At 40.9% G+C, this 15,733-nt stretch overlaps 2 protein-coding genes across 3 annotated transcripts in view; both read left to right on the forward strand.

Moving 5' to 3' along the window:
* The window catches only part of prcp (prolylcarboxypeptidase (angiotensinase C)), a 29,056-nt gene extending 23,871 nt beyond the window's left edge, over positions 1–5,185 (forward strand). Inside the window, exon 10 of one of the 2 annotated variants that reach the window (XM_080459832.1) lies at positions 3,501–5,185. In XM_080459832.1, the coding sequence (XP_080315958.1) occupies positions 3,501–3,539 (39 nt within the window). In that variant the 3' untranslated portion in view covers positions 3,540–5,185. The remainder of the gene's footprint in view (positions 1–3,500) is intronic. The other variant, XM_080459830.1, reaches the window with a different exon arrangement.
* Positions 3,624–4,586, forward strand: fam181b (family with sequence similarity 181 member B; the record flags this gene model as incomplete). The annotated part of the gene is made up of 1 exon (XM_080460223.1): positions 3,624–4,586. The coding sequence occupies one exon, from the start codon at positions 3,624–3,626 to the stop codon at positions 4,584–4,586; it is 963 nt and encodes a 320-aa protein (XP_080316349.1).
* Positions 5,186–15,733: the final 10,548 nt, after the last annotated feature.

Raw genomic sequence — 15,733 nt, forward strand, 5'->3', positions numbered from 1 at the left:
TCCCTTCAAGTAATATTATTAATACAGCTCCTGCGGTGCCAAAGAGGTGGAGAGGGGTGGATGGAAGGTTAAGAGCAAGGCGGAGGACGAGCCTTTTGAAGTTTAGAATAATTGTTTAGATTTTTTTTAAACGTCAAAATGAAGAAAATAGAGACTAAAACTCGCCGCCCGCTGAAGAAAACATGTCGTCATGCTTCGTGAGGTTCTTTGAACTATTCTGGCCTCTTCTTTTTCCACTCTTCTTTCTTATTTAACTTCTTCTTTTCAATAAAAAAGTCCCTGACATGACATGACCTTGTGAAGCAGATGGGGGAAACATGTCCTACATTGGTATGTGGGTTGATTTTCTACCGGGAGACAAAAAGCCAGACATTTCGGCATTTTGTCACAGGCTTGACTGAATTTCAGACACCCCAGTAGAAAGAAACACGGCTAAACATGGGGGAGGATGGGGTCTCTGCCACTAAATGCCCTCCTTAAACTTTTCTCAGGACTTTGAGGGGTCATTAATTTCGCCAGCCTTTTCTGGGTCTCTGACATCGGCCATCAATCAGAGGCGTTATTAGTATTCGTTCAACCACAAACTTTTGAGTGCGTTCCTGCTCACATGGGGGACCACACAGTAGTAGGAAGAGATTAAGCCAGTGCATGTCACATCACGTTGTATCAGGCGGCCCCGCTTCTTCGGGGTTGGGTGCTGCTGAATTGGTAAATTCTTGGGGACGGTGGATGTGTTTAACCACATCTTAACACTAAAGGAATCCACAACTTAAAGCATTTGACTTCAGTTGAGAAACTTGATAGATAAATGTTTTTACTTTACCTCCATAAAATTTCGAAACTATAAATTGTATGCATAACATGCTGTATGTAATATGATCTGTTGAGAACTGTAAAACCGCACAAAAATACAAACTTTTCACAATTTAGAGCTTCAAAATGTCTCAACAATAAGATGCATTTGATCGATTCTTATTCTACACAAGCGGCACATACCTATTTCAGGATTTACACTAATCAGGATGCACAAAACTAAACTATTATTTTAATATGTGAAACTGCTGGCAACACGCATTGCTAATGTATATGTTGAAACAATAAAATTTTGCTTCGGTGGAATTATACCTAAATTCATGAGATTGCTAATTAATCTACCAAACTGTTCCAGTTAATCCAGTTTAAAATCATGAGTAAGAAAATGTTGTAAGAATTCAACTTGTTTAGGTAAATGTATTACAAAGTTAATTAATTTAAAAATAGACAATATGTTTGAGTATGGTGCCTTACAACTTGCTAGTTTGAGGAAAATGAATGTGTTTTTCCAAACTTACTTCACCCACAAGTTAAAATGATTATTTATAAACACTGCCGTAAACATTTTTTTGGATTAAAAAGGTTTTGAGAGTTAAAACCAAGTCGAAGCGCTGTCGGTTTATATATGTTTAGCTTCATTTGAGCTGCTCTGCCTCGGCCCATCCCCTCTCACCCGCTCTGCCTTTATCCCACAAAAGAAACTTGTTTCCGGGATATGTGCGTCAGCCTCTGAGATGTGAATGACCCACCAGCACAAAAGCCAAGACCCCCTGACTAGAAAAGAACGGGGGGGGGGGGGGGGGGGGGGGGGGGTATGGCTGCCATGACGGTGATGATGTCACTTTGCCAAAATTGTGCCGCGAGCACACAGAAGGAGGCGAAATCCCTTCAGGCGGGCGTTAAAAGCTCACTAACTTCAATATTTGGTCTTTCCAGTCTAAACTCAAGGCCTTGGTCTTATCAAGAATTGAATCTTGACTTTCTGGTTTCTTGTTTTATGCAGAACAGGATTAATTCACATGTCTCCACGGGCTGTTTTTTTTTTTCTTCTTCCATCTTTTACATGAAAAGGGCTTTTGTTTCCAGCTGTGTAAATAGGGAATAGACATTGTTTTGCCGCCATTTGTTGCTCCTAAATGTGAGTTTTTCTGTCTTTCTTATCAGTCACCGACTTGTGCCGGCACACACATAATTAGTGCTATCAGTTTCACTGTCCCTTTTCTCCCCGGGAATTAGCATAACAAAGAATTTTTCCGCCGCCTCAGACTTTAACATTTCTCAAACCCTTAAATGAGTCACTGCTTCAACATAGACCCTCGTGAAAAGCAGTGGTCTTCTGTTATTCTGTTTTTCAGCTGCAGCACATCTTGAAATGAGAAAAATGAATGAAGGTTTAATGTTATCAAAGGATGGGACCTTCGGTAAACACAGAAATCAGTTTAAAAAAAAGAAAGAAAAAACAAATTGTTGTGTTTTACAGTTGATCCGACTCAAAATTGTCTTGAATTAAAGTTCCTGTTAAATTAAAATAAGTGCTGGCAACATAACAGCCTGACTCCTGGATACATCCTCCATTGTATTCACCAGCGACCAAGAAACTTCCTGAAAATATGTTATTGTTTACAGCAGAAGTTTCATACCCAGGATTTCTTAAGGTCAACATTTCTTCTGGCACACTGAGCCTGAACTGCACTTTATTCCCCTTTAATTTAACAGCTCCGGCAGCTTTTCTAGTTAAATCGACTGTTCATTATTGAGACCCATTTTACGAAGGGGCTGTGAGGTGCAATTTAATGAATCTCTGGCACAAAGCTCCCTTTCAGTGCTGCGCGAAGAATAGAGGCTATTTAGACCCTGTAGGGCTTTATGTCAAAGGCAGCCCATAATAGTTGTCAGGCCAGGGCAGAAATTCCCACTAGCCTGGGAATGCACTAGAAATCAACTTTTGCCATGAGCAGATTAAAACACAAGCAAGCAGTTGGGAAGATTCCCCCCAAATAAGTGGCATCTGTTTTGGCACAAAGATTTTCCCACAGAAAAGAAGCCTGTCTCACTACTGTATGGCCTCGGTTTAATAGCCGGGTTGGTTTCAGTGGCTCAATGGACAGTAATTAGATTAAATGTTACTTTTCACTAAGCGATCTGGGCATAAGAAAGTGTGATACTTTAACTGTTTTAATTGTGTTAAGAAGTAAGTGAGAAATTATTCATAATGGTGGTCAGGATATTAACTTTTGTTTTTCACTAATATTTTCTGCTTGCATGTGCTATATTTGGTATTAGCCAAACAAAATGAGGTTTTAAGTTTAATGGGGAGATTTTAGTGTAACAGTTCAGACCGGCCATAATCCTCCATTCACTGGGATTTAAAAGACTTTTCTTCTCACTGTTACTGTAATATCATCCAGTTTCATGAATGCTTTTTTTTTTTTTTTTTTTGGGTTGAAAGCACTCGCGAACAGTTAAAGTGAAGGGCGAGAGCTCTGACAGAGGTTATTGTCTTGGGCTCAGCAGGGAATTTCAGACAAATCCTTCTTAGATGCAGGTGGTCGGGCACAAGCAAAGAGTTAAGTCCTGCGGTCCCTTCGCTCCTCCTCTTTGATGTTCTGACATCATTAGTCCGGCCCCCTGAAAGATTTCCTCTCATTCCTCGGAGCCCGTCACTTTCTACTTTACAATGTTTACAGGAACTTCATGAGCAGCACCAGGACCAAGTGTTCATCTGAGGAAGAAAGACATGCTCTGAAGACAGTTTTGGTTCAGGGATCACAGTGGATGCCACAGGTGTAGCCGCCGGGCTCAACAGAGTAATGGCTGTTCAGACTGCAATCATGAACCCTCAGTTCATGAATTTCTGCTTCCCTGGCTCTGTGATGGAATACGAGGTGGAAAAAAGTCTGGATGGTAGTCTTCTGGGTGAGACGGAAAACGATGAGGACTACAAAGAAACCACCAGAGACCTGCTGAGCTTCATAGACTCGGCCTCCAGCAATATCAAGTTGGCTTTGGACAAGCCGGTGAAATCCAAAAGGAAAGTCAACCACCGGAAGTACCTGCAGAAACAGATCAAACGCTGCACGGGCATTATAACGCCGGGAAACGGAGTGGAAGCGCCGGTAAAGAGACAGAGCTCCCCTTTGACTCAGCCGAGCCCGCTGCAGAGCAAAACTCTGCCTAAGCGTGACGGGATCCAGGCCAACTTACAGAGCAAGAGCCTGGCAGCCCTCTTCAGCCCTGTAAAGGATACGAGGGGCGAGAAAGCCAAGAAGCCACCCCTGAGGCATCGCAACCTGCCACCCTCCTTCTTCACGGAGCCTACAAACTGCTCCAAAGTCAGCTCCACGTCCGGGATGACGCTGAAGGACCTGGAGCGGGGGAATCCCGAGGCCGCGGAGTTCTTCGAGCTCCTGGGGCCTGACTACAGCAACATGGTCAGCGAGCAGGACCTTTACCACGGCATGTCTCTCAGGGTGCAGCCGGACCTGGGAGGCCCTGATCTGGCTTCCTACGACACTCACCATCTAGTCAGCGGGCTCCTCTACTCCGAGCCCTGGACTAGCTGCTCGGGAGCCTCTAAGAAAGTGGGGGAGAGCCTGCGCTCAGGCCCGGCCCAGCCCCCCGTGTACTGTCAGTCCGACGCCATCTCAGGGAGCATAGAAGACAACGCACTGTGCACTTTGACCTTCCCCAACTTCTTCACAGATTGCTCTACACCTCAGGTCACCTATGATGTCAGTGGGGGTTATAACAGAGCTAATTATTCGTCTCTATGAGAAACTGACCATCCGTTGTTAGAGGTGCTGGGTAATCACAGAACGTTTTTAACAGTAGTTTCAGAGAGTTTTATATCACTGTTGTTGTATTTGTTTATCAGTTGTGGAAGTAATATTGCCACTGGAAAACATCTAGTGTTGGACACCCCCGCTCACTCACCGTCTCCTGAAGAGAAATATTTATTCAACATGTCGTACTTTTCTTTATCTCAGGCAATATACAGTAAAATGAAAACACATTGTGCCTCAGCTCTGGCGTGAAGCTATTTTGAAAATTTGTCAATCACACATTAGTTCACAACATTTTCCTTATTTTCAGAAATAGCTGTTGGTTTAGTTGACTAAACATCAGTTTTAGCTGGAAAGTCACTTTATATTTCCACAAGCCTGTTAAACACCAACTAATTCTACTGAAAATATGCCAATTATGTCTGATGCCCTGTTTGCTTTATAAACTTTTATAGCTCTGAATTTATTTTCAGCTGGCAGATTCATTGCTTGTGCAGATTTTTTTTTTGTTTGTTTCTCATGAAAAAACAGAAGCCTTTAACGTATCTAGCTATTATATGAAGACAAAATAAAGCTGGTCTTTATCACTGCTTCTTTGTCCATCATTGAAAGTGTCATTATCAGAAAAGTACAAGAACACTTAATAACATGCATTCATTCAGCCTTGCACTGAATTAAATGCTGCTGGGGAAACCCTGCGTGCAGCATGATTAATTTTACATTTCTCCTGGGACTAAAAAGCAGGCTGGTATGCTGCTCGTGCTACAAAATCATCTCAAAATACTGTCACTGAAATGTAAATGTTCATTCAACTGGAAAACCTCTAAACTGTGGTGCTTAACTTAATTAACTGAGTTCATATTCAACAAACACTTTATGATTTTGTTTCCCACTGATACCACTAATCACATGATTATTAGGCTCAATCACATAAATCTAAATGTATGAGCCATTTAGTGGCTAATTTTTACATGTGACAAAAGTCTAAAAACTTCTAAGTGCATAACTTAAAGAAAAGAAAACGATCAAAAAAGCTCTCCCTGGATGTTTGAATACCAAGAACCCCACTACGGTATGCATGTTTACCCCCCTCTGCTGGCCGGTGAAGGGTTATTCATGTACGTTTTAACAATGAGGTAAATCCCAGAGTGGAAACACCGAAGAGTACACAGTAAACGCTTCAAATGGAAGCCACTGAAAGAGTGCATGAACATTTTCCAAGTGCTGGATCTGGCCTGTGACATGTGAAAAAAGGGACCCAGATTAAAAACACTTCAACTGTTCACTCATCGGCTTGTAATGTGATGATAAACTGTTGTATTGGGAGCAGAAAATACAATATTTAAGGTCAAATGATGTTGTTATTCGTTTTTCCATACATCTCTACATTGCCTTGCAGATTGACTGATAATTCCTCCTCCACAGCGGTGAGCTACACAAAACAACGTGTCCCAGCAGGTCTACTTCCTTGTCATTTTTGTCAAGAAGTCACAGTAAAATGTGATAAGTGGAGGTAAAATTTGTATTTTTTTTCTTAGAACACATATTGATAGAGCTGAAACATGTAGATCTTTGGGTTTTTGTGTCTGGTTTTTTTTTCTTTCATTTTTCATAAAAACACCCCAGTTTCACATTTCCACCTCCCCAAGTTCTCGGAGAATCAGTGATCATCATAAGTGTTTTGATTGTTGCATTTTAGTGATCATCGCCAGCCCTCCCTGAAGGTGAATGGTCGCACTGTATCATTACTTACTCTGGACCAGTGAGGGGAGTGTCACACCTCAGTGTGTGCGTGTGTGTGTGTGTGTGGTGTGGGGGGGGGGGTTACTAAGTGTTAGGTCTACGATGGCACCAGTAGTCTCGGGCCCTGTTTACATGACAGCGTTTCACGTGACAACACCTAATTAGTCAAAAAAAGACTGTGTTTACCCTGCAGGAGTGGACACACTGACAACGATATAGTTAGTATGCCGGGCCACAGGAGGGCACTGTTGCTTGATTTTGTAATGAAACCACACAGACAGGTGCAGAGAACAATACACTATAAACGTGAAGAAAATGGAGAGAACCCGACATCCGTATGTAACTGATGACCCATCGGATGCTATCAGGGAGAGTCTCAACTATAAAACTGCTGATCTGGAATACGGACCGTGAGTCAAACCACTATGGGTCTGCCATATTTGGTCAAGTGGATGTTATATTTGTGCCATAATTCTGAGTGAGCGTTGGGAAAATTTTAATGCAAGAAAATAAATAATATTTAAATAAATAGTGTTTTGAGGAAAAACTTTAATCAGAAATAAACCAGATGTGGCCTCCACAGGTATGACTATAATAATTATTTTCTTTAGCCAAACAGAGTCCAAACGTTAGTCTGGCCACAGGTTTATTTCTGAAGCTGCGCCTGCATCTTGTCCCTCTATTGTACACAGTGTGGTTCAAATGCCATCTACTGGTTGGGATGTATCTCATTCGCAAAACAAAAGACACATCAACAATAATTCCAAAAAATTGAAAATAGAGGGTGTTCTTCACAGAACTTAAGATATGGCATTCTTCAGCCTACTACACGTGGACGCAGGCGGTCTTGAAACAGGAAAACATTACAACAGAAACAGTTTGGCCCAGATACATGGGGAGAGAAACTGTTATATCTTAAAATCTAAAGCAGCACAAACGATAATTCTTTCCGCACAAACCAGCACTAACACAGCACTAACGATTGGGACTATTTTCACAGATTTTTGCGAGGGGTGTGGGGCCAGCTTCACGTAGGTCCAGAGAGACGGCTTGAGCTCCCATGCTGCTGTCTGCCTGCGCGCAGAGGAAGAATCTGTACACGAGCATGGAGAGAAACTGAGCACAGAAATGATTTTTAATCACTCAATCTTAAGTTTTTCTTTGCGCAACTTCAATTTTTCCTCAAAATACTATTTGTGCGCTCGCACAATTTATTTTCTTGCGCTTAAAACTTTCCCAATGATCACTCAGAATTTTGGCACAAATATAACCCCATAGATGAGCAGAAGGAAGGGGAGGGAGGGGGAGAGATGCACATGTGCAGTAACAGGCTCTGTAGCCTCCGGCAGTCTCTGCAGGAAGGAAATAGCGACCGTGAAGGAATCTTTCCACCTTGGGAGCCGGGATAAAAACTTAGTGGATACAGTGTATCTGCACACTGGTGTCGTGTAAACGGATCCCCCAAAAGTGAAGAAGGTTTTGCAGATATACTCGTATTTGTTGTCTTGTAAACAGGGTCTAGATCTCCACCAAAATGACAGATACAGATAACCAGTGTTTTACAACTATGCCCAGTGAGTCCTGGGGGGATTCTGCACGTCCGTGGGTCTTGTCAAGAGTCGGAGTGATTTTCACCCATGCAGGTGGGGCTACGAAAAGAGTCCTGAGGTCTGGTCCAGGCATGGCGGAGCTCCCAAGACCGTCACCACCCCAGGCCACAGGCCACAGGACGCAATACCCAGACACCCGACGGACCGCAGAGATCAGCCACAAGCCTGGAGACCCAGAGGTACAGTGGCCGCCTCCCCCGAGGCTGCCGACGCCCACCCAGAAGGAGAGACGCAAAGGGGCAACTTAATGGAAACTCAACACAAATACAATTTTAATGACGCAAAACACAAGAAAATGTCCCAAAAACTTAGAACCGTTGCATTTCACAGCCTTTTGCATGCATGTTTTTTAGTGCTGTCAATCGATTAAAGAAATTAATTAATTGCACAATTTTCTGTAATTAATTGCAATTAATCGCACGGTTTTTCTACTGAAGACTGAAGCTTGTAATGGATATTTATTGAGGGAAAACCACGGAATTAATGTCGACTCAGCACACAGAGTCTAGATTTAAATTCAAAGACTATTTTTATAACATCCTTTTAGCTTTGCATGAAACTGTTGCTCTCCAAGATAAGCAAAATAATAAAAACAAATTAATAAACATCTAACATAAATCTGGGTTTTGTTAGAGTGCAGGTCCACCACTTTGACAATTTGAATATTTCTACAAAGTTGTGAACTTATTACACGGACAAAGTGGCAATTATTTACTGTAAGAGAGAGAGAGAGAGAGAGAGAGAATAATATTTTACTTGTATTTCCTCCAGCTTCAGCAGTTTGGTGGCTGCTGGTCAGACAACATGGCAACCTGCTGTTCTGCTGCAGAATTACTTCTGTGGTCGTTAAATTCAGCTTTACAAAGTAAAACGAATGACTTTCACTTTCTCAATCAGCCATCAGGTAACTTTTTTTTTTAACATTCTTTTTATTAAACATTTTCAAAATTTTAACAGTCCAGCACAGTACAAATATAGTTTATCTAAAGTTCAAATTAAATACACAGCAATGATCTCAAATATCATTATAAGATCTAACCTTTCAGGTAGTTACTCTCTGGTTTTCCAGGTACTCCGACACTTTGCCGAACTTTGCTATAAAAAGATCCTTTTGGTCGTTAATAATAAATCTTAGTCTTTTCAAAGAGATATAGTCCGACATCAAATACCTCCAAAGATGTATTGAAGGAGGTTCAACTCCTACCCATTTGGTCATCACAGCCTTTCGGCCCATCATAAGCAGGAAATGTACAGAGTTCTTACATGATCTTAATTGTTCAGGGATACATCCCAATAGACACAATAGTGGATTAGGCTGTAATTGCTGTTTGATTATCACACTAACTTCTAACACTAACTTCCAGAATCTTAGAATTTTTTTCACATTCCCAGAGGCAGTGAAATCTTGTTCCTAAAATATTTTTACATTTTGGGCTATTTGGAGAGACCCCTGCTGTAAATTTACTGTACATATATGGAGATATATAGACGTTTTGTAAGACATTATATTGCATTTCTCTGAATCGGTTACAAATGGATATTTTCGATGGTAAAAGTAGAATTTCCTCCCATATTTCTGTGTCTATTTTTGTTTTCAGCTGGGTTTCCTATAATTTCTGTAGGAGTGTTAATCTGGCTATATTCAACTGTTGCAATTTGGAGTAAAATTTGGTGACAAAGTGACCTTGTTTAATACTATCGTTAATAGTTTTTTCCAATAAGCTAAAGTCTTCTGGGAAATTAAGAGCATCCGTTTTCGTAAGTATACAGTGTATATAGTGCCCCCTGTTCTTTTGGAAGTTGTAAAAAATCTAGTTGAATTTTTGGCTTTCTGCCAGCCCATATAAAGTCAGAGAGAGTTTTATTTATGTCTTTAATGTTGCTTCTCTTCAGAGATATGAAGAGCATAGATAGAGGGTAAGTCATTTTGGGAAGAATTATCATCTTAATTAGATTGACTTGGCCAAGAAAGGATATAGGAAGTGTTTTCCAGCCCAGCATTTTATCCTTAATGTGTTTTATCATGGGGTTGACATTTTCGGCGTAAAATTGGCTAATTTTAGGTGTTATTTTAACTCTCAGATATGTGAATCCATGTGGTGCCCAGTGAAAGGGTTTTATGAAGTCAGACTCATATGAGAAACCTGCTGGCATGATTTCAGATTTTGTAAAGTTAATCTTATATCCGGAAATTTGACCGAATTCTTTCACACAGTTGATTAGTGTAGGTATTGAATTTGGTTGTTCTGTTAAAGTCAGGAGGATATCGTCTGCGTACAGTAGGACTTTGTGCTGTGTTGTTCCTATCATCGTTCCTTTGATACTGGAGGTTTGTCGGACAGCAATTGCTAATGGCTCTATAGCTAAAGAGAAAGTGATAGTGGTGACCCTTGAGCTGTCCCTCTGTTCAATTGGAATTGGGCAGAAATTACATCATTTGTTAATACTGAGGCAGTGGGCATTTTGTATAAAAGTTGTACCCATCGAACAAAGTACGATCAAAGGCCTGCATCCATTGTTACTATTGCACTTGGAGTTTGATGGAAATTAAGTTAGTGGATAATCTTAATCAAACATCTTGTGTTATTTGATGAAGTACGACCTTTTATAAACCCTGTTTGATCTGCATGAACCATATCAGTTACCACATTTTCTAGTCGATTCGCCACTATTTTTCAGAGTACGTTTACATCCACTTCTAGTAGGCTAATTGTTCAATAAGAAGCACATAGCTCTGGATAACTACAATATGGGCTGAGTACATCGATTTTGGGAGTTCATCCTCTTCAAAGGATTTGTTGAACACACGTTGTAGTAATTTGTTAATTTAGCTTTTTCATTTTTTTTATAAAGCTGTGCACAGAATCCATCGGCCCCTGGACTTTCATTTGACTGCAGTGAGGAGATTGCGTTATCAATTTCTGTTTTTGTAACAGGTCCTTCTGGCAATTTAGCTCGTTGTTCTGTTAGTTGGGGCATCTGTAAACCCTCTAGAAAAGTACTGCTGGTTGTCAGGGAATGCAGGTGGTGTGTGGATGGACCCAAGCGCAGACTCAGAGTTCCATAAAAAACAGAGTTTATTGAAGTCCAGGGAACACGAGGAGACACAAGGGCGGCGAGAGGAGCGACATGATGAAACTTAGACAAGACAATCCGAGAAGGACAACAGAGGGAGAGGGGTTTAGATACACAAGGAAGGGGTGGACACAAGTGGAACACAATGATGGGTACACACAGAGGGAGAAGGCCATTGGTTAATTGGAAACACGAGGTGAGACATACAGGGGCAGACACAGAGACCTGACACTGGTAAGTGTATTTCTGTCCAATTCTGAGGTATACAACGTTTTATAAAATTTCTGAAAATATTTCTTATTCTTTGTATTGTTTGTTTGGTGGACGTGGTCCTCATTAGATATTGCAGAAATAAAAGCCTTTTGGGGAGCGTTTGTTACAAGACGAGCTAAAAATTGATTTGGTTCATTTCTAAATTCAAACGAGCAAACAGAAATATCAGACTCAGTCTGCTTTTTTAGTAAATTTGTCAACAGCCTTTAACTTTTTAAGCCCTCCATCCCATTTGGATCTGTAAAATTCTTCCTCTTTTCTTTTCAGTTCGTGATTGTTCTTGAGTGCGCTCTTTTTTCTTCTTGCTGGAGTACGATATAATCATGCCTCGCATGTAAGCTTTATAAGCTTCCCACACCAATCTTGGATCAGAGTCATTAGAGTAATTTACCTCTGAATAGAGGTCTGTCTGCATTTCCAAAAATTTGATAAAATTATCGTCATGAAAAAGTTATGCATTAATTCTCCAAGAGAAAGATGCTCCGCAGGTCTAAAGGCCTCTTCATACTCCATAAGAACAAGAAAGTTCGGCAGTGCGGGGTCCTGACAACAAAATGACGTAATTTCCTTCGGCCAGCTCCCTCTGGCCAAAGAAATTAGTTTGGGCTGTGCCAACCATCCTGGTCAAACTGTGTGGGTGCCACACTGCCGAAACTTCTGCACTGCCGTGTGCCGCGCATGCCTGTTCCAGTTCGCTAATGACTATCAGCCATATTTGAATCATATTTAGCTTGTAACCTCGCTACTGTACGAGCGCCTCAGCTCGTTAAAATGTTGGAGTGCAGGCTTACATGGTGCACCTGAACGCATCACTCAATGCTGTCAGCTCCTGTAGTTAAAACCGGACCAACATCTCGCTCAGACAAAAACTCTCTTTTATTACTGAAACAGTTCAGAGAAATGTATTTCTGAAAGCTCTGGAGGCAAGAAATAAACTGTGCAGTTGAAAAGTTAAAACGCCGCTTCACAGACGTGTGGAAGATGGCGCCTGGCTTGAGACACGAACCCACTACCTTGAGATTGTGAGTCTCATGCTCTACCAACTGAGCTGGACGGGGGGCCAATGTCAGATTGTTCTACTAAATAAGCTATGTGTTCAGATACAAATATATAGTCAATTTCTGAGAATGACAAGTGAGGTAGAGAATAGAATGTGTAGTTTTTGTTGTTAGTATTCATGTATCTCCAACCATCTGTCAGGTTAAATATCTTAAGAACATTTTGTAGTGCTCTGCCTGATTTTGATTGTTCTTTATGAGGGGGATCCCTGTCTAACAAAGGAAAGACAGAACAATTAAAATCACCCCAAATTATCATGTTTGTACAGTCCATTTCAGCAATTCTACTGATTAGGAAGGCAAAACAGTTCTCGTCATCGACATTGGGAGCATAAACATTTCCTAATAATACTGATTCTCCATATAGTTCTTCTTTTACTGAAACTATCCTTCCATCTGCATCTTGTTAACTATCTTTGGCTGTGAATGGCAACAATCTATGAACTAATATAATTGCACCCCTTTTATTTGTAGAATAAGATGTAAAATATACCTGTCCGACCCATTCCCTCAGGTATTTTTTGTGCTCCTCCTCATTCAAATGCGTTTCTTGGAGGAACGCAACTTGAATATTTAAACAGTTTAAAACTGTTTTCCTTTTGACAACATTATTGGAGCCCTTGACATTCCAGGGACAAAACGTAATATTTAGACTAATTTTAATTATAATGCTGTTTAGTCTTGTCTCCCCTGTAAAACTATTTGCATATGATTTTAATCTTCAAGTACTGCCCGGACAAACAAAAAAACACATGAAAAATCCAAGCAAAAACAAGCTAAAGCTTGGATAAAATCTATCTACCATGGCTAGAGCACAGCCAAGAAAACAAAAAAACAAAAACCTTGTTATAATTGTACAGCTGGGGGAGCAAAAGAAACACTGAGAGAGAGAGAGAGAAAAAAAAAAGAAAAAGTATGTCAGGTCTCCTCATCCGGATTATGTCCTAATCATACTGCTAGCATGTCAACAATAGTGTAAATAATGGTTATAAACAGCAACTCACGTAAACTGATATGCCCTTGTACAAATGTCTTTAACTTTCAAGTTACAAAAGCTCTTTTTATGCTCTGTTTAAAGCTCTGTCCGTTGTTTCAAGCAGTCATTTTTGAGGCAGACGCCATTTACCTGCTGACAGGTGGATTGATACACTTACTGGGTAGTAGGGAGTGTCTTGATGGAGTCGGTGATTTCCTTCATTGTAGAAAGAGAGATGGGTTTTTCACTTGGGAAAACCACACACTGCCAGTAACATTAAGCTTCGTGATTTTACTGAAAATGCTCAGATTCGTTTAAACTTTTACTATTGTGTAATCTTAACCAGCTGTATTACTATGTGGTTTGAAAATCTCACTCTGAAAGAAAAACTTCTTTGAACAAAGTGGTTTGCTCAGCCAGCAGGACCATTGGCTGTACTTTGCCGCTCCTGGAGGCTCTGAGCTCCTTGCACACTTTCTTCCAATGTGGTTTTCATATTACAAATGGCTAATAAACTGAAACTGAATCTGAAGCAAAATGCCTCACTTACAGGACATTACAAGTGAAAACTCATCGGTTTTCTGTTTTCATTTCAGAAAATGTTTTGAAAACGCTGAAAATGATGTAGTTTTCATTTTGGGCCACGCGTGGGTGCTGTTGGTTGTTTTTGTAATGAAACCACACACGCATGCGAGCAGAGAACAATACGCTATAAACATTTTTGAGTGACTCTCAACTATAAAACTACAAAGACTCAGGAGAATCTGGACTGGGAGTCATGACACTCTGGATGCAAACATTATTATTGTCCATCTACTTGAGCATGTGCTTAAAAACTATTTACTACTGCCTTGGTGCACATGCGCAGTAGCACCTTCTCCACTGTGCACATGTCGGCAGAGCCCAAATGTTTTCAAGAAGTTGCATTTTCCACCATTTTCCACAGTACAAAGTTGTAGCATTTTCCAAAAGTTCCACCTGAGGACCGGTTTTCAGAAAGTTGCATTTTCAGTGGCTCCAAGCACTGTTATCATGGAAACAGACCCCCAAAACACAATGAGAGATTTGCATTTGTCACTTAAATGTTGCCATGTGAAAGAGACCCTAAGGCAGCATCACAGATATCTCATCCTCAGCCCAGTGTTGTGTCCACTACTCTTAAAGATACTCTCCCAGAAAAAATCTTTAAGATATACTTCCCACTTCTGCATAGAGAATAAACCAGTACACCAGAACAAGTCCATGTACACTCATTTCCACATATTTCTAAACCACAATTCCCAAAATCAATCACACCGAAGTGTATGTTGCTGCCCTTGGCATCAAGAAGAAAGCGTGGAGCTCGACGGGTGCAAACGTTTATTTTTCTTTTCTTTCATTGTTCTTCAGAACAGGCACCAGCACCGTGCACCTTGCACCGTGCACCGTGAAACTGCAGGATATTATGAACAAAAATACATCAGTTCACTTATTTCATTACATTTCAATGTAATTCATTCTAACAATAATACACAGTGCCCGACTCATAATAACAAACAAAAAGACGCGCTGTCATTGTACACACCTCACTTCGCCTACCAAGGGCTCAAAACACCGGTCCTCATTTCCTTAATGATCCCAATACTCTAACAGAGTTTGCCTTAAGCAAAAACACAGGGCAACACATGTATGTCACAGTTTAATTTAACATCTGTGACATCTTTTGGGATTACATACCGATTATGTTTTTGTAGCAGTCGCTCCTTGCGCGCTGCAGTCCAAGGCCCGTCAGTCTCGGTGTGCGCAATGTTTTTCTGCCAGGAAGAGATCTTGAGCTCTTTATTGCTTTGTTCGAGTGCCTTACTGAACTCATTGCTCACGCCCACGAAATTTGTACCCTGGTCACAGCGAAGAAGAGAAACTGCTTATGAAGACTTATGAAGCATCTTAAGGCATTGATGAATGAATCTGTTGACAAGTCATCCAACATTTCAACATGGACTGCTCGAGAAGAAAGACAGGTGATTATTAGTCCATATCTTTTGATCTCCTTACGCCCATTCTTTACCAAAAAAGGTCCAAAACAATCCATTCCACAGAAAGTGAAAGGAGCTGAGATTTGACAGCGTTCTTCTGGAAGGTCGGACATCTTTTGCTCTTCCACTGGTCTTCTTTGTTTACGGCACTGTACACAATTATAAATCATCCTTGTAACTGTTTTGCTCCCACCCATTATCCAAAACCCATTAACTCTGAGCTCCATGAAAGTCTGATTCCGACCCTGGTGGCAGACTTGACTGTGAAAGTGGGACAAAATCAGCTTGGTGATGTGTCCATCCTTCGGAAGAATGACAGGATGTCTTTGCGCTACACTCAGAGTTGAACCTTTAAGTCTTCCACCAACACAGAGAAGTCCTCCCTCCA

The sequence above is a fragment of the Lipophrys pholis genome, assembly GCF_963383615.2.
Source record: "Lipophrys pholis genome assembly, chromosome: 3".
Lineage (NCBI taxonomy): Eukaryota > Metazoa > Chordata > Actinopteri > Blenniiformes > Blenniidae > Lipophrys > Lipophrys pholis.